This window comes from Salmo salar, chromosome ssa12 (genome assembly GCF_905237065.1).
Source record: "Salmo salar chromosome ssa12, Ssal_v3.1, whole genome shotgun sequence".
Taxonomy (NCBI): domain Eukaryota; kingdom Metazoa; phylum Chordata; class Actinopteri; order Salmoniformes; family Salmonidae; genus Salmo; species Salmo salar.
Window position 1 is genome coordinate 50,258,371 of NC_059453.1, and position 19,326 is coordinate 50,277,696.

General features: G+C 43.0%; 1 protein-coding gene and 1 long non-coding RNA gene across 2 annotated transcripts; one reads left to right on the forward strand and one right to left on the reverse strand.

The window, feature by feature from the left end:
* Window positions 1-1,388: 1,388 nt before the first annotated feature.
* LOC106565208 (major intrinsically disordered Notch2-binding receptor 1) lies at window positions 1,389-6,176 on the reverse strand. Its single transcript, XM_014132071.1, has 3 exons — window positions 4,048-6,176; window positions 3,092-3,334; window positions 1,389-2,000 (listed from the first exon to the last, which is right to left on the reverse strand). Exons 1-3 carry the CDS (start codon window positions 6,082-6,084, stop codon window positions 1,806-1,808), a joined length of 2,475 nt encoding a protein of 824 aa, XP_013987546.1. The 5' UTR covers window positions 6,085-6,176; the 3' UTR covers window positions 1,389-1,805.
* A 7,002-nt stretch (window positions 6,177-13,178) lies between these two features.
* On the forward strand, window positions 13,179-14,982 carry LOC106565210 (uncharacterized). Its single transcript, XR_001319628.2, has 2 exons — window positions 13,179-13,247; window positions 14,083-14,982. It is a non-coding gene; the product is annotated as an uncharacterized lncRNA (long non-coding RNA).
* The last annotated feature ends 4,344 nt before the right edge of the window (window positions 14,983-19,326 follow it).

The window sequence follows — 19,326 nt, forward strand, 5'->3', positions numbered from 1 at the left end:
TTATCCTTGATGATTTTCTTAAATTGTATGTGGAGGTGTCACCGGCTGATGCGCCCTTATGTTTGTATTTGGAAAACAGTGTAATAAATTCAATCAATCAATCACCTACAATATTGTGTTCACACATGAGTGTGATTACAGTGAAACCTGAAACTATCTGTAACAGGAAGAGCGTACAGGAGAAAAGCCTTCAACTCTACTATCAGGACCACGATCAAGGAGTCAGCAATACAAAACCATCAGGGTAGCATCACTGTAACAAAAACAAGTCTAACATGCAGATTGTTTATCGCAAAAAAAACTTGTTGTGCACATGGGGTGGAATAATGCTTTTTGATAGTAATGCACATGCATTATGAGCAAATATGGTTGGTCACAGCGGACTCCTTTTTGGCTCGTTCCTTAAAACTGGATACTTGCTTCCTTTATTTAGCGGGTCTCGAGAAAAGTCCTAAAGTTGTAGATGGTTCCTGAAAACAAAAGTTTGGGATCCAGTGATGTGGAGAAGTTCTGGGTCATTAGCATTACTGAATCCCCACAGGCCGGCAGCGTTGTGCTGAGTACATGGTTAGGGCTTTCCTGTGGCACCAACACAACAACAGTAATGGATCTGCAACTAGACTCGAGGGGACCACTTAGTCGACACACATCCACTTAAGAGGAAGCAATGCATGGATCCGACCCCTCCCCCTCACCCCCCACACTCTGAACATCCTGCGTGTGTGTGGGTGGGTGAGGGCTCAGTGTCTGCAATGCCAGCACAGCAAAACAAACTTTGGCCTTACATTTTCACATCACCCTCCAAAGCACTGCGAGAGTCAATCTCCAAATTGTGAACCATCAGCCCTAACCCCAGGTGACCTCAGTACTAGTAGTACTAGTACACTCAACTACAACATAGACATTCTTCCCAAGTGAAATGTGACAGAACCAGTAAGACTGCATATCCCTTGACAATCACATCATAGGAATTTTGGCTGTGATTGTGTGTAATGTATGTGTCAATGTGATGTGTGTGTGTGTGCATTCATGCACGTGTGATGTGTGTGCATGTGCATGCACACGCATGTGTGTGTGTGTGTGTGTGTGTGTGTGTGTGTGTGTGTGTGTGTGTGTGTGTGTGTGTGTGTGTGTGTATCTGTGTACATACAGTACACTAACATGGTAGAGTGCTATAACATAAATTAGATTACACAGAGAATCCTCAATTCACAAAGTGGTTCCTGGCAAAGGCTTCCTTTTCCATATCCCTAAGGCCCAAAACATCAACATCAACAACAACAAACAGGGGTGGTTTCTCATCAAAAGACTGCATTGACATAGCCAGTAAAATATAGAGGAAATCACTGATTTCCCGCACATGGATGACAAAATGGGAGCGAAAACCATTATGACAAATCAATATTTTATTCAACATAACTTAATGAGAAATAATGGCAGACAGAAGGCCTACATAAATGCTGTGCTTTTTACTGTTATGCATTTTTTCCATTTGTGCTTGAAAGAAATTAGCCCAGTAAGGTATGTGGGCAACAGGATAAGGCCATGACAGATTGTAATAACATGGTGCCAGATTCACAAAGAATTTGCATTAGTTTAGCTTTGTCTTTCCTTAATACTCTCTCCTGAATACACTGGTGTAAGAGCATGGTAAATGTAGGGCACATTACTCCCCCTACACCGTTATATGAAAAAAGTATCACATCAACACCGCATTCAGAATCCCACCATCCCGTCATCGCCAATCAACAAATCAAATCAGTATTTTTGTTTGGAGGTCTCATGTCTGGCATGCATACAGAGCCTCAAGAGCTCATGGTGGCGATAGGGATGACGATGACGAGGATGATGGTGATGGAAGTGAAGATGAGCGCCCCCAGCTTGCAGGCTTTGGCTCTGCGCTGGTTTGCCTCTTTGCGTCTCAGCAGTGTGCTGTAACCTGGCGTGTAGATGTCCTCCATCCAAAACTCCAGGTTATTAGGGTTTAGAGACTCCTGGGCCTACGAGACAAAACATAAGGTCACCACTCTATTATGCCAGTCAAGTAGATAACCGTTCCAGTTGTTCCATTAAAAGTATTATTCACTGGGGCCTCCCGAGTGGCACAATGGTCTAAGGCACCGCATCGCATGCAGGGCTAAAGGCGTTACTACAGACCCGAGTTCATTCCCGGGCTGTGCCACAACCGGCCGTGACCGAGAGTCCCATAAGACTGCGCACAATTGGCCCAGCGTCGTCCGGGTTAGGGGAGGTTTTGGCCGGTGGGGCTTTACTTGGCTCATCGTGCTCTAGCGACTCCTTGTGGCCCGGTGCCTGTGGGCTGACCCCGGTCGCCAGCTGAACAGTGTTTCCTCCGACACAATGGTGCGGCTGGCTTCCGGGTTAAGCTGTCGGGTGTTAAGGAGTGTGGTTAGGCGTGTCATGTTTTGGAGGACGCATGACTCAACCTTCGCCTTCCGTGCCAGTTGGGGAGTTGCAGCAATGCAACAAGATCGAAAATTGGAGAGAAAAATTGGGTTTTATTATTTTTTTAATTTTTTTATCCTATTCATTGGAAGTTCCTTTTGGATCCCAGTTCAGATATACATTTTAGTCATTTATACAGATAGACTTACAGTAGTGAGTGCATACATGTTCGTACTGGTCCCCTGTGGGAATCAAACCCACAACCATGGCATTGCAAGTGCCATGCTCTACCAACTGAGCCACACGTGATTCTTTATTTTCTGAAGGTTCACTGACTAATCCTAGTTTGTATCATTTTGGGAGAAAGCTAAACTTCATTTAATGCATTATAATGCGGTTATAGTGCATCAAAAGACATGTCATATGTATAATGTATTAGTATAATCTCATAATGATCTTGACCAAATAACTCATTTGTTCAGTCTGTTGAACATTCACAGCATATATGATTACAATAAGACATACGTGCTCATGTGCTTATGAAAAGCAACCAAACATTTCCTCTTGGAAAGCAGGGAGCTCGTGCTGGCGGCCAGACGGGTCCCGTGAGTTGATTTAATGCGGCCCACAGTTGTCGTTAAGTACTGCGCTACCAAAAGGTCAACAAGGTCAAACTATACAGTACCTGTAGGTCCAGAGGGGATATTCTGGCCTCTCTCTCCTCCACGGTCCAGACCGGGGCTCCTCTCCCCTCAGCCAATCGGATGTCAGAGGTCAACCCAGAGGTCAACCCAGAGGACAAGCTAGGATTGGTCAAACCGCCACCCTTCTGACGGATGAGAGAAGAGTTGGACACCTGCTCCACCAAGTGGGAGTGTTTTTGAGGAGGGAGTTTGTGACTCTGGGCAGAGCTGTTTGATTGGTCCGTCTGCATGGAAGGTGGGACAAAGATGTGAAAGAGGAAATGTGGAAGGGATGGGAGGAAGAGAGAAAAATAAATCAAACATAATGTCAGGAACAAATATGGAATACATATGTGAACAAACTGGATACACACAAGCAAACCTGCTCTTTCCTTTGTGTGGAGAAGTGGGGAATTACTGATTACTGAAAGGCAGTCTTGCATTGACAGTAAAAGAGCTATGGGAATAATTGACTAAGCTAATGTCTGACTCAAGTTCTGCTTTAGGTTTTAGTCTCTGTATTAGTCTAGTTCTTTCAAATTTCTGCCTAAAACCCCAAAATCCACAGAGTTTATAATTCCTTACCCTCACACAACTAGCCACTAGCCTTGTGAAACCAGACGGATCTTGCGATAGCTCTCATTCACTTCACATGAAACAAAACGTTAGTGCAGCAGTCTGGTTGACCAGGCTAGTTCCAAACAGCAACATACAATTATACGGAGCAGGAAAACAGGTCAGACCCAGAACCTAAGACTGCCTTACAAGACACACACAGCTAAACATCTGATTTAGCAACAAAATGAGCACACACACACTAAAATAAAACACACACACACTCACACTCGCACACACTATCACACTCACTCCAAACCAAATCCAAATCTCCAAAACGAATGCATGCATGCATGCGTGCACATACACACACACTGTTGCACTGACTAAGTTGGTACAGTACCTGTCCTGTTTTCCCGGGTTGGGCCTTGTCATCTTTACTTTTTGAGAAAGACACCGTCCAATCCCGTGCAGACAAGATGGAGATGATGCTTGGCCGCTTGGAGTCCACGCCACTCTTGCAAGAGGCCTGCCGAGAGAGCACCCCCTTCTTCCCCACTTTGGTTTCGCTCACACCTTTGTTCGCCTCCATCTTCCCCCACCGGTTCCAGTCCAGGCTACCAAACGAATGCCCAGACACAGACAGGGGCTGGGGCTCAGAGGAGCAACCAGACCCAGGGCTGAGCGGATGGCTCAGCACACCCAGGGAAGACTCACCGCCGCTGGGGGGTCCCAGCCACCTACCTCCCCGCCTACCTTCCACGGCCTGCTCCTGCATCTTCTCGTCCAGCCGCTGGAGGAAGGAGAGCACCTGGGAGATCTCGGCCTTGACCTCGGACAGGGACTCCAGGCTCTGCTCGATCTGGCCCATTCTCAGGAGGAGTTTACACACGCTGGCCTTGAGCCCGCCATCGTCACTGCCGTCCAGCGAATGGAAGAGCCTCTGGAGCTGGCCCAGGCGGCCGCGCCGTGCCTCCGGGGTGTCCTGGGCTGCCGAAGGGCCCCCGTCGGGGGGGCAGATGTACCCTGTGGAGCCGTACATGCTCATGTCATCCAGGAAGCGGAAGATGGCGCTGATGTCGTCCTCGCCTATCATGTCGGGGTTGTCCATTGAGGTCATGAAGGACAGGTGGTCGGCGTGCACCAGGCTCCGCAGGTGCCGCGTGCCCGGCATGGTGTCTGTCTGGGTGCCCGTACTGCAGGCCATCCACCCTCCTCCTTCAGGTCTGGGACTGACGGTCCACTCACCAGGGTTGTTTGTGACGGGGCTGGGGGCAAGTCTCCTCTGAAGGGAGCCTTCGGAGCCATCCAAGCCCACCAACCTGTCATCCAGACTGAGGCTCTTGTCCATCCATCCTGGCCTACGGGTCCTGGGGGGTGGGAGGTGGCGGGGGGACCATTCAGGAATAGTACCGCCTGGGCCAAAGTATGTGGAGTCCTGGAGGTAATCCAGGCTTTCATGCTTGGCCTGGTGCTCCGGCGAAGGCCGACAGACAGTGTGCGAAGGATACGGGTTGGAGAGCATCTCGAAGCTGCGATTGGTGAAAAGTTCCTGCCTCCCTCTTCCTCCTACTCCTACTCTCGGAGTCTCGGTACTAATGGTCACCTCGGGAACGAGGTGCGACTGGTTGTGGAAGTCCATCTTGAAAATACCTCTCTTCTTCGCGCAGGAATGCCGCTCCGATCCCGGCTGCGATCCCGGCTCTGATCCGGGATCCCTGGGTGCCGAGTCTCCACTCAGGGAATCCTTTGAGGACTCGCTGTCTGTCTCCAGGGGGAGGTAGATGCTCTGCATGGCCTGGCCTGGGATGCTTCCACTGCCAGCGAACAGCGGGGTGTTGTGGTGCCAGTCGAAAGACACAGCCCTGGCACGGCCTGGAGGGGATGATGAGACCAGAGAGAGGGGATCAGGAGGGAGACTGGCACGCTTGCGGAACGAGTAATTTGATTTGGGCCAGAGCAAGCTCTGGTTGATAGGGCCTGAGAGGGTCTGAGAGTCTGACAGTGTGCGCACTCTATCGCGGCTGGAGAATCTCACCTCGTCAGCGATAGGCAAAGAAATTTGCAAAGAGGGCCCCGGGGATTGGTCGATATTGGGGCCGAGCTGAGCTTTCATTGGCTGGGCCACCTGGGCCTCGTCAGGAACCCCACCCGTCATTTGAATGAGGTTGAATATTGTGACGATGTCAGCTGCCACGCCAATCGGGGATGTCCCCAGTCCCTTAGGGTTGACCCTGTCTCTGAAGAGGGTGGCAGGGAAACAGGGATCGCGGCAAGCTGCGGAGAACAGCAGGCTCCTAAGCTCTGTGAGGTGCTGCAGGTCGAAGCGGGTGCTGACCATTCTACACAGGTCCTGAAAGGAAAGCCAGTGGCGCATAGCAGCCAGCTCCTCCAGAATCCCCAGCAGGACCAGGGGGTACTCCTGCTGCAGACTGGCCATGACCCAATATCACCTTCAGATTAACAACAAAATCAACAGAGGATGTGATTGAAAATAAATCTTAAGAAAATGTATGTATTACCACAAATGTATTACCACTTGAATAACACTGGGTAAAAAATAACACAACAACAAAGCTGCCACCCCTCCTCTGTTTTGGTAAACAGCTGATGGATAGGCCTGGAGAAATGTAACCACTCTCAAATTCATAGACAGAGCTATTGATGCAAGGACTGACCATCCATGATATACCGTAATTTCCGGACTATTAAGCGCACCTGAATATAAGCCGCACCCACTGAATTTAAAAAAAAATATTATTTTGAACATAAATAAGCCGCACATGTCTATAAGCCGCAGGTGCCTACCGGTACATTGAAACAAATGAACTTTACACAGGCTTTAACGAAACACGGCTTGTAACAAAAATAAATAGGCTTTAACGAAACACGGCTTGTAACAAAAATAAATAGGCTTTAACGAAACACAAAATGAGCAGTAAGCTTTAGTTGTCTTTTTGCACTGAGTCAATTCCTCACGCTGCTGTTTCCAACGTCTTATCATCGACTCATTAAGACCAAGCTCCCGTGCGGCAGCTCTGTTTCCTTTTCCAACAGCCAGAACAATCGCCTTCAACTTGAAAGCTGCATCTTATGCATTTCTCCGTGTCTTTGCCAAGATGAGGGTGACAAAATGACTACCGTAATCAGAATGATGGGAAGTTTCAGAGCGCTCGATTTAATCTAATCAGTAAACAAAAAAGTTGTTTGACCATAACCCGTTCGGCAATTTCATTGGTCTAATGAAAGCTTCATGCCACCAAAAAACTGAGCACGTCACAGAATGTGTTTTTTTGGAAGAAAAAAAATTGAAAGCGGGAAAAATCCATATATTAGCCGCGTCATTGTTTAAGCCGCGAGGTTCAAAGCCTGGGAAAAAAGTTGCGGCTTATAGTCCAGAATTTACGGTAAAAATAATTGTTTTAACCATACATGTTTTATGGCTATACAGTGTTTATTAACATTTACATTGTTAACAAACACTGGAGTAAAACAAGTTTATATTTTGGGTTCTGATGGGGTGCAACAGATGAACTAAGCTCATGAGGCATTTATACACTATATATACAAAAGTATGTGGACACCCCTTCAAATTAGTGGATTTCACTGTTTCAGCCACACCCGTTACTGACAGGTGTATAAAATATTAGGAGTAGAATGGCCTTACTGAAGAGCTCAGTGACTTTCAATGTGGTACTGTCATAGGATGCCATCTTTCCAACAAGTAATTTCCACAAATTTACTGTTCGTAGGGAGCTTAATGAAATGGGTTTAAATGGACGAACAGACGTACACAAGCCTAAGATCACCGTGCGTAATGCCAAGCGTCTGCCGGAGTGTTATAAAGCTCACCGCAATTGAACTCTGGAGCAGTGGAAACGCGTTCTCTGGATTGATGAATCACACTTCAACATCTGGCAGTTTGATGGACGAAGCTGGGTTTGGTGGATGTCAGGAGAACGCTACCTGCCCGAATGCATAGTGCCAGCTGTAAAGTTTGGTGGTGGAGGAATAATGGTCTGGGGCTGTTTTTCATGGTTCGGGTTAGGCCCCTTAGTTCCAGTGAAGGAAAATCTTAATGCTACAGCATACAATGATATTCGAGACGACTCTGTGCTTCTAACTTGGTCGCAACAGTTTGGGGAAGACCCTTTACTGTTTCAGGATGACAAGTTCCCCGTGTACAAAGTGAGGTTCTTACAGAAATGGTTTGTTGAGATCTGTGTGGAAGAATTTGACCTCAACAGAGCCCTGACCTCAATCCCATCGAATACCTTTGGGATGAATTGGAATGCCTACTGTGAGCCAGGCTTAATCGCCCAACAGTGCCCAACCTCACTAATGCTCATGACTAAATGGAAGCCAACATCTAGTGGAAAGGCTTCCCAGAAGAATGGAGGCTGTTATAGCAGAAAAGGGCAACCAGCTCCATGTTAATGCCTGTGATTTTGGAATGAGATGTTCGACGAGCAGGTGTCCTCATACTTTAGTTCATGTAGTGCAAGTTCTATTCTTCAAGAATTAATGGGTGTATATCATTAATTTATATGTCCAACAATGCATGTTGAAACGAAGGATTCTAGCTTTAGCATATTTTGAGGCGTGCATTGTAAGAGGCTACATTTATTGCACCCGTGAGTGAGAGTGCTATACCAATTTAAAAGGTAGACTCAGCAAAATGACGTCGCTAGGAGCAGCACCACAGATATTGAGATGAACGAGATGCAAGACTTCGCTCTCACACAGTATCTCCGCATTTGTGCATGTGTGCACTTTATGCTGTTCACCGAGAGAAAAGTTCAACCTTGTGCTTCAACGCTCTTAGTTGTTGCGGAAATTGACCCACTACGCTGTTTACTTTCTGCATCTACTGTACGTCATATCTCTGAGTCTAACTTTAGGTGTGGGAGACGAGGAGGAGGATAATGGAGGTTACTATTACCAGCCACTAAACCAGGTTCCTGATGGACTAAATGCTACACCCGGGGACCAGCCCGAGGATATGCCCCCAGTGGCAGAGCAACTGCAAGAAGTCCAGGAGAGAATAGAGTCGAAGGGCTTGAATCTTCCCCAGCCCCCTCCACTAGACAGTGATGAGGAGGAGGAGGAGGAGGAGCCAGAAGGAGCCGCTGCCCAGGGCAGCGCAACTTCCATCCCCATGGATGAAGACCACGTGGAGCTGTTGAATTCCAGAGCCGACTAGGTGAAAAATCTGTCAATATCCCTTGAGCAAGGCATTTAACCCTAATTTCTCCTGTAAGTCGCTCTGGATAAGAGCATCTGCTAAATGACAAAGATGTCAAATGTAATGTGGTAGTAGTACCGCAACAATTCAATGGGTATAGGGGACAGATTGGATTGGCAGCAAGTCTCAAACTTTTAATGGTTGAGTAAATGTCATGTCCTTGGTCTGTTTTTCCCTCTAGTCACTGCAAGTTTGGAAGCCTTTGTTAAGGTCTCTAGAAGTGGACGTGGTTCATACATACAGTATTTCGTATACACTGAGTGTACAAAACATTAAGAACACCTTCCTAATATTGAGTTGCACCCCCACCTTTTGCCTTCAGAACAGCCTCAATTTGTCGGTGCATGGACTCTACAAGGTGTCGAAAGCGTTCCACAGAGATGGTGACCCATGTTGACTCCAAGGTTTCCCACAGTTGTATCAAGTTGGCTGGATGTCCTTTGGGTGGTGTACCATTCTTGATACACATGAGAAACTGTTGAACGTGAAAAACCCAGCAGCGTTGCAGTTCTTGCCACAAACAGGTGTGCCTGGCACCTACTACCATACCCCATTCAAAGGCACTTAAATCTTTTGTCTTACCCATTCACCCTCTGAATAGCACACATACACAATCCATGTCTCAATTGTCTCAAGCCTTAAAAATCCTTCTTTAACCTGTCTCCTCCCCTTCATCTACACTCATTGAAGTGCATTTAACAAGTGACATCAATAAGGGATCATAGAAGGTATTCCTAATGTTTTGTATACTCAGTGTATATACTGTATATACAGTGATATGAAAGTATTCATATCCCTTGACTTATAATTTGTTGTGTTAAAGCCTGAATTCAAAATTGATTAAATATTTTTTTTTTTCACCCATCTACACACAATACCCCATAATGACAAAGTGAAAAAACATGTTTTTTAGAAATGTTTGCAAATTTATTGAAAATGAAACACAAAAATATTAGATTTACATAAGAATTCACACCCTGAGTCAATACTTTTTAAAAGCACCTTTGGTAGCAATTACAGCTGTGAGTGTTTCTGGGTAATAGGCTGACCACACTGCGTTCGCTGCAAAATAATTTTAGAAATCTATGTTATTCAATTATTGCATCCACACTACTCACACGCGCCAACGAGCGTCTGCGTTGCCAAGGGCTAACATGCTGACCAAACCAGACACGTCGTGTGCGCGAGCATCGCAAAATAAATGTAGAAATCCATGTTATTCAATTATTGCACCCACACTGCTCGCGCGCACCAACGAGCGTCTGCGATGCCAAGGGCTAAAATAGAACTCCTTTCTATTTCTGACGCAGATCGCGCTGCAAGTCCTGCCTCTCCCATCTTCTCATTGGTTTATAGAAGCAGGTACCCACGTGCCATCTCCTCATTGGTGTCACGTCCTGACCAGCAGAGGGAGTAATTGTATTAGTTTTGGTCAGGGCGTGACAGAGGGTTTGTGTTGTGTATGCATTTCTATGGTCTGTCTAGTTTAGTTTTCTATGTTTAGGATTGGGTGTTGGACTCTCAATTGGAGGCAGGTGTTTCTAGTTGCCTCTGATTGAGAGTCCTATATGGAGGTGTGTGTTTGGTTTGGTTATTTTGTGGGTAGTTGTATTTGCACTGCTTGTAGTTATAGCCTGCAAATCTGTTAGCTGTCGTTCTTTGTTTATTGTTTTTCCGTGTTCGCTATAATAAAGGAGGAGATAGCAAAAGCTCTGGTTGCCCAGGCCGGCGGAGATACAATCCTCGGCAAAATCATTCGCAAGGAGATTCCTGCAAAAATATTATTTGGTCTCTACATTACGACACCTGTGACAATTGGTTATACCCACGTGGGTGATTGCCGGTTGTGGTAATACTATGAAAGTGTAGATGCGATCACCATATAAGTTCAAAGATGAAAAAGCCTGGAAGGAGGAGAGATGACTAGAAACGATTCGGTTGTCCGTTTTATGTGTGGATTAATTTTCGGAGTAGAGGACCTTGTGCATTTCAGGTAAAATAACAACTCAATGTTTATATCTCAGGACAAATTAGCTAGCAACAGCAAGCTAGCTAAATAAGACAAATTAGCTAGCAAGTGCAAGCTAACTAGCTAAATTGCCATGTTTAAAAACCTGTTGTGGATAGGGGGCAGTATTTCACGGCCGGGTGAAAAAAAAAAAAAAAACCCGCACCCGATTTTAATCTGGTTACTACTCTTGCCCAGAAACTGAATATGCATATAATTAGTAGATTTGGATATAAAACACTCTAAAGTTTCTAAAACTTTGAATGGTGAATGGGAGTATAACAGAACTCATATGGCAGGCAAAAACCTGAGAAGATTCCAATCAGGAAGTGGCCTGTCTGACAATTTGTAGTCCTTCTGTTGCATCTCTATCGAAATTACAGTATCTGAGCTGTTACGTGACACTTTCTAAGGCTTCCATTGGCTCTCTAAAGCCTTCAGAAACCGGAATGAGGCGTCTCCTGTCTCTGGGCAGATAACAGCAGCACAGTTTGTCAGTGGACTGCCTGGTGACAGAGAGACTGGAGATGCGCATTCACGAGACCTCGCCATTTTTTTATTTTCGTCTTTGAATGAATACAACATTGTCCGGTTGAAATATTATCACTAATTTATGAGAAAAATAGCATAAAAATTGATTTTAAACAGCGTTTGACATGCTTCTAAGTACGGTAATGGAACATTTTGAATTTTTCTGTCACAAAATGCACTCGCGCGTTACCCTTTGGATAGTGACCTGAACGCACGAACAAAACGGAGGTATTTGGATATAACTATGGATTATTTGGAACAAAAACAACATTTGTTGTTGAAGTAGAAGTCCTGGGATTGCATGCTGACGAAGAACAGCAAAGGTAATCCAATTTTTCTAATAGTAATTCTGAGTTTAGTGAGCCTCGAAGTCTGAATAGCTAGCCTGTGATGGCCGAGCTATGTACTCAGAATATTGCAAAATGTGCTTTCGCCGAAAAGCTATTTTAATTAAAATCTGACATAGCGATTGCATAAAGGAGTTGTGTATCTATAATTCTTAAAATAATTGTTATGTATTTTGTCAACGTTTATGATTAGTAATTTTGTAAATTCACCGGAAGTTTTGGGTGGGAATGCTAGTTTTGAACATCACATGCTAATGTAAAAAGCTGTTTTTTGATATAAATATGAACTTGATTGAACAAAACATGCATGTATTGTATAACATAATGTCCTAGGAGTGTCATCTGATGAAGATCATCAAAGGGTAGTGCTGCATTTAGCTGTGGTTTGGGTTTTTGTGACATATATGCTTGCTTTGAAAATGGCTGTGTGATTATTTTTGGCTGGGTACTCTCTAATGTCTAAAATCTAATGTTTTGCTTTCGCTGTAAAGCCTTTTTGAAATCGGACATTTACATTTACGTCATTTAGCAGACGCTCTTATCCAGAGCGACTTATAAATTGGACAATGTGGTTGGATTAACGAGAGTCTTATCTTTCAAATGGTGTAAAATAGTAATATGTTTGAGAAATTGAAGTTATAGCATTTTTAAGGTTTTTGTATTTCGCGCCACTCTCTACCATTGGATATTTGGCGAGGCGTTCTGCTAGCAGAACGTCTGTCCTCAACTTAATGCTTTTCGACCTGTCCCCAAATTAACGTCATTGGTTCAGAGTTTGTTTTGATATTTTAACCTGTGGGTTGTGATCGTGTTTGGTGTAGGGGGACAAAATACATTTATACATGATAGCGCAGGATGGCGCACGTGCGCCGCCGGTTCGGGTTCCATGTAAAATTGAAGTCATTCCTATTTCTGACCAGATCACGCTACAAGTCCTGCCTCTCCCATCTCCTCATTGGTTTATAGAAGCAGGTACCCACGTGCCATCTGCTCATTGGTTATACCCACGTGGGTGATTGAAAGACGAAATGTTTTGCCGCTTGTCATGGTAATACTATGAAAGCTTATGTCATGATGTGTGAACGATTTAACAATAGTTGCAAACTTGTAACTTGATATTTGAATATATATTATATTCAGAATGATTGAAAGTCAATTTAGTACTATGAATACTCTGCTGTGAATCAAAAATACACTTGCAGATTTTGAATCTGAGTGTGTTCGGCAGTTCTGTCATTGTTGTCACGTTGTAGAAAGTTTTGTAAATTTGTAGGAAGAAATTTGCAAGTAAAATCTTGATTTTTCGCTCTGGAGAAATGACCTTTTACTCCTGACCAATCAGTTCCCTCTACCAAAACCACAGCCGCCTAACCATTGGCTGGATCTTTCCATCAATCAAATATCAGGAAGTAGCTACTACCACATGAGCAAGAGAGGATGAGGTAAAGAAAAACAAAATGATCTACTTGATGGTAATCGTCTCTTATCTGTCTACATCGATTTTTTTTTTTTTTTTGGTGAAAAGGCATGACAATAGTTTGATTATCATTTGAAATATAATGGTACATTTCAGACGAACTCCAGACCAGCAATTGCATTAGGTGTATGGCCTCGGACATTCATCCTAGCTTTACCATCAACTTGCAAGTTTTATCAGGCAGTTTTAGATACGAGGGGAAAACAAATATTTGCTAGTTAACAATCTGATAGTTTATACAAATGACATTAACATTAACTAGCTAAATTAAAACAGCTGGGGGAAAGGTAGCTAGCTAACTTCCACCATCATCACTGCAGTGCAGCTATTGTTAGCTAGGTTTCTAGAAAATGAAAACTAACTATAGCTATATTTTTAAGACTTTTGAACACTTTTTGTCAAACTGACTCATTCCACTGCTTGTTTATTAATTAATGGGTGACTGAAAAAGTTGTCAAGAGAAATTCCTCCCAATTTCACTGCAAATGGACTACTAGGCTGTATTGGTTGGGTATCATTTGGCTGATGTGCACACTTTAAATGAGTGTTTAATTACCCAAGTTACTGACTGACTAGGCGTAATGTTATTCATGTTTTTCTTGTTGCATTTCAGGTGCAGAGGGATTAAGGTCACTAGAAAGCAGCATGTTGCTAGACCACCACAGGACCCTAGAATTATTAGTCAATGCTTATGAATTTGATATATGTGAATTTCCCATTTAGATCAATGATGGTAACAAAATGGTTGGATTGTTCAGCAACATGTGCAGTAAATGCTAACACTGCTTTGGTGATGAAAGGTACATAATGAATTGTCATCTCCCTATCAGGCCACTGCATGCTGTGACAAGGGGTTGGATGGTGGAACACATCTGCTTCGAGCTGCCTGACTGAATACGGGGGCCTTCAGTGATACCTTTTGATAACAGCAAGAGTCTCCATCTGTCTCATAGCCATTTAACATGTACTGTGTGTAACAACTCAAATTCATACGAACTGCTTCAAACACAAGAACTGACTTTATATTCACTTGTCCCTGGCTGTGTCGACTGGCAGCCCAATTCTGATCATTTTTCCTCTAATTGGTCTTTTGACCAATTGCATCAGATTTGTTTTACATCAGATCTTTTTCAAAGCTGATCTGATAGGTTAAAATACCAATTAGTGGGAAAAAAATGATCAGAATTGGGCTACCAGTCAACACGCAGCCTATTTGTATTATTCTTCAGTCTTGTGTAGTGTACCATTTTTATATTGCACATAAGCATACTGTCATGCCTTTTCACCAGAAAATGTATGTAGACAGATAAGAGACAATTACATAGATGGTTTTGGTTTTCTTTACCTCCTCACTTGCTTATGTGGGTAGTTACTTCCTGATAATTGATTGATGGAACAATCCAGTCAATGGTTAGGCAGCTGTGGTTTTGGCAGAGGGAAGTGATTGGTCAGGAGTAAAAGGTCCTGTCCCCAGAGCGCAAATGATTTTCCTTGCAAATCTCTTCCTACAAATTTACAAAACTTTCTACAGTGTGTCAGAACTTGAATCTGCGCACGCACAAAATCTGCATGTGTATTTTTGATTCATAACAGAATATTTATAGTTGTAAATGGACTTAATATATTATGTTTGCAAATCTTATTGAATGTATTCAAATGTCAAGTTACAAGTTTGCAACTGTTGTTAAATCATGATACAAACTTGCGAAATTAAAACAATTTCCAATGCATATTTTGAGTTTTGTGATATGTACCATATCCTGACAAATTCTGAATCCAGATGTCTTTTTGACATGCAGTACTAGTCAAATGTTGGGACACATTCTCTCAACCAGCTTCATGAGGTTGTCACCTGGAATGCATTTCAATTAACAGGTGTGCCTTTTTAAAAGTACATTTGTGGAATTTCTTTCCTTCAATGTGTTTGAGCCAATCAGTTGTGTTGTGATTGGTAAGGGTGGTATACAGAAGATAGACCTATTTGGTCAAAGACCAAGTCCATATTATGGCAAGAACAGCTCAAATAAGCAAAGAGAAATGACAGTCCATCAGGGTTAGTTTGGCAGCTGGGGTGAAAGAGGAGCGATTACGATAGAAGAAACCAAGTCTAGATTTAACCTTAGCTTACAGGTTTGATATGTGCTCAGAGAAGGACAGTGTACCGTCTAGCTATACTCCCAAGTACGTGTATGAGGTGACTACCTCGAACTCTAAACCCTCAGAGGTAGCAATCACACCGGGGGGAGGGGCATTCTTACCATACCACATGACCTTTGTTTTGGAGATCTTCAGAATAAGGTTAAGGTAAGAGAAAGCTTGTTAGACATTAAGAAAGCTTTGTTGTAGAGCTTTTAACATAGCTGGGGTGAGGCCAGCTGAGTATAAGACTCATCTGCATATAAATGGATGAGAGAGCTTCCTACTGCTTGAGCTATGTTGTTGATGTAAATTGAGAAGAGTGTGGGGCCGAGGATCGAGCCTTGGGGTACTCCCTTGGTGACAAGCAGTGGCTGAGACAGCAGAAGTTCTGAATGTATACACTGCACTCTGAGGTAGTTAGCAAACCTGGCCAAAGACCCCTCAGAGACACCAATTCTCCTTAGCCGGAATGGTCTACCATATCTAAAGGTTTGGCCAAGTCAATGAAATAGCAGCACAACATTGCTTTGAATGAAGGTCAGTGGTGACACAATTTAAGACCTTTACGGTTGCAGTGACACATCCATAACCTAAGTGGAAACCAGATTGCATACCCGAGAGAATACTATAGACATCAAGAAAGCCAGTCAGTTGATTATTGACAAGTTTTTCCAACACTTTTGATAAACAGGGCAAAATAGAAATTGGCCGATAACAGTTATGATCAGCTTGATCTCCCCCTTTAAATATAGGACACACCATGGCTTCCTTCCAAGAGAGGTGAGACAGGTTAAAAAGGTCAGATATAGGCTCAGCAATGATAGGGGAAGCATCCTTAAAGTAGAAAGGGTCTAAACCATCTGACCCAGCTGTTTTTTGGGGGTCAAGTTTAAAGAGCTCCTTTAGCATCTCGGACTCAGTGACCGCCTCCAGGGAGAAACTTTTTGGTGAGGCAGGGGAAAAAGAGGGAGGAGCATCGGGGATAGTCGCAATGGAAGGGGTGGGAGATGAGGAAATGTTGGATGGGCAAGGAGGCATGGCAGAGTCAAATAGGAATCCTGACTTAATTAAGTGGTGATTAAAGAGCTCAGCCATGTGCTTCTTGTCAGTAACAACCACATCATCAACATTAAGGGACATGGGCAGCTATGAGGAGGAGGGTTTATTCTCCAGATCTTTAACAGTTTTCCAGAAATTCTTGGGGTTAGACCCACAGAGAGAGAACTGCTCCTTAAAGTAACTAACTTTGGCCTTCCGGATAGAATGAGTGCACTTATTTCATATTTGCCTGAACGAGAGCCAGTCAGCCTAAGGATGTGTGTGCCGAGCGATTTGCCAAATGGAATTCTTGAACTGGAGTAACTCTGCCAGATCACGGTCGAACCAGGGGCTGAACCTGTTTTTAATTATTATTTTCTTTATGGGTACGTATTTGTTAACGATACCACAAAAAAAATATTTAAAAAAGAAGGTCCAAGTGTCTTCGACAGAGGGGATCAAGCTGATTTACATTTTAGTCATTTAGCAAACACTCTTATCCAGAGCGACTTACAGTAGTGAATGCATACATTTCATACATTTATTTTTTCGTACTGGTCCCCTGTGGGAATCAAACCCACAACCCTAGCGTTGCAAACACCATGCTCTACCAACTGAGCCACACGGGACCTGATTCTATACCAATTTACAAAGTCCAGGTCATGAAGGAAGCTACAGTATATTGATTCCAGATATGCTTCTCTTGGCTGAGGGCCAAATCCAGATCTTGGTATGCTTTTTGATATGCTGAAAAGACTCTGAAAATTGTTTAACACATGCTTATTGACTCATTAGATATCCTGTGATAGGCCTATATGGACATTTTATTTTCTCTTTATGATGACAAATACTGACAGTAGGCCTACATATTATATTTTCTCATCACATATAATGCATATGCTCTTGACTGAGGTCCATATCAGGATCTTGATATACATTTTGATATGCTAAATTAAGGAACATTTCTGATGCTTATTTGAGTTTTGAAGACATGCTCAATAATTTGACAAATATTAAATCCATATAATTCTTTCAGACACTGGCTATAATTTTTGATATTCCCTCTGGATAAAGGCGTGTGCAAACTGCAAGCTAAAAGCACTGTAACTGGTAACCTAGCTAGAATCACGTATTTTCTACTGTTGAGTCCCAAATGTCACTTTTTTAATTTGGGCGCCACAATTAGTGTGTAAATGGTGTGTGGTCAAACTGACAACTGGAGAAACAAAAAAGTGAGAAGCTGTTCAGAAAATACATAGAAGAAGTTAACGTTAAAGTGAGTAGCTAATTTGAGATGTTTTATTTATCTTAGTAACTAGAATCAAGAACATTAGCTAATTTGGTCAGCAGCCAGTAGGACAAGATAGCTAGCTAGGCTTGGTAGGGGGGTAGAAGCTAACTTGTAGCCTAGCTAGCTAACAAACAACGAAATTGCCTTCACTTCAGTGATTTTCTTTTTGGACCACCTATCAAGCCTCAAGAAGACAGCTAATGTTTTAAAACATTTAGGTGTATTTTGTATTGGACCAGGTCTCTCTTGAAAAAAACATGTTATCTGAATGAGAAAAACCTGTATAAATAAAGGTTAAATAAAAAATACAAAACTACTGATTATTAAAAGCTAGCTAGTTAACTAACATAGCTAGCTATGTAACTAGCAACTTGGTCCAGTTAGTGATCCAGTTAGTTTCCTCATCATCAATGAAGCAGGCAGAGTAGCTACCTTGTGGTATGGTTATGTGAAATTACAATATTTTCTTGCAATATCCACACAACTTTGATTCATAATTTATGCATTGACAGTTCAGAGTGGATCACAGACCAACATTACCATCACATTGGGTTTGAACTAGAGGTTGACCGATTAATCGGAATGGCCGATTATTTAGGCCGATTTCAAGTTTTCATAACAATCGGTAATCGGCATTTTGGGACACCGATTATGTCCAATTACATTGCACACCTCGAGGAGACTGCGCGGCAGGCTGACTACCTGTTATGCGAGTGCAGCAAGGTGCTAGCTAGCATTAAACGTATCTTATAAAAAACAATCAATCTTAACATAATCACTAGTTAACTACACATGGTTGATGATATTACTAGTTTATCTAGCTTGTCCTGCGTTGCATATAATCGATGCGGTGCCTGTTAATTTATCATTGAATCACAGCCTACTTCGCCAAACGGGTGATTTAACAAGCGCATTTGCGAAAAAAGCACTGTCGTTGCACCAATGTACCTAACCATAAACATCAATGCTTTTCTTAAAATCAATACACAAGTATATATTTTTAAACCTGCATATTTAGTTAATATTGCCTGCTAAAATGAATTTCTTTAAACTAGGGAAATTGTGTCACTTCTCTTGCGTTCTGTGCAAGCAGAGTCAGGGTATGTGCAGCAGTTTGGGCCGCCTGGCTCGTTGCAAACTGTGTGAAGACCATTTCTTCCTAATAAAGACCGTAATTAATTTGCCAGAATTGTACATAATTATGACATAACATTGAAGGTTGTGCAATGTAACAGCAATATTTAGACTTAGGGATGCCAGACGTTAGATAAAATACGTAACGGTTCCGTATTTCACTGAAATAATAATGTTGTTTTCGATATTATAGTTTACGGATTTGACCAAATTAGTGACCTAAGGCTCATATCTGTGTGTTATTACATTATAATTAAGTCTATGATTTGATAGAGCAGTCTGACTGAGCGGTGGTAGACAGCAGCAGGCTCGTAAGCATTCATTCAAACAGCACTTTCCTGCATTTGCCAGCAGCTCTTCGATGTGCTTCAAGCATTGCGCTGTTTATGACTTCAAGCCTATCAACTCCCGAGATTAGGCTGGCAATACTAAAGTACCTATTAGAACATCCAATAGTCAAAGGTATATGAAA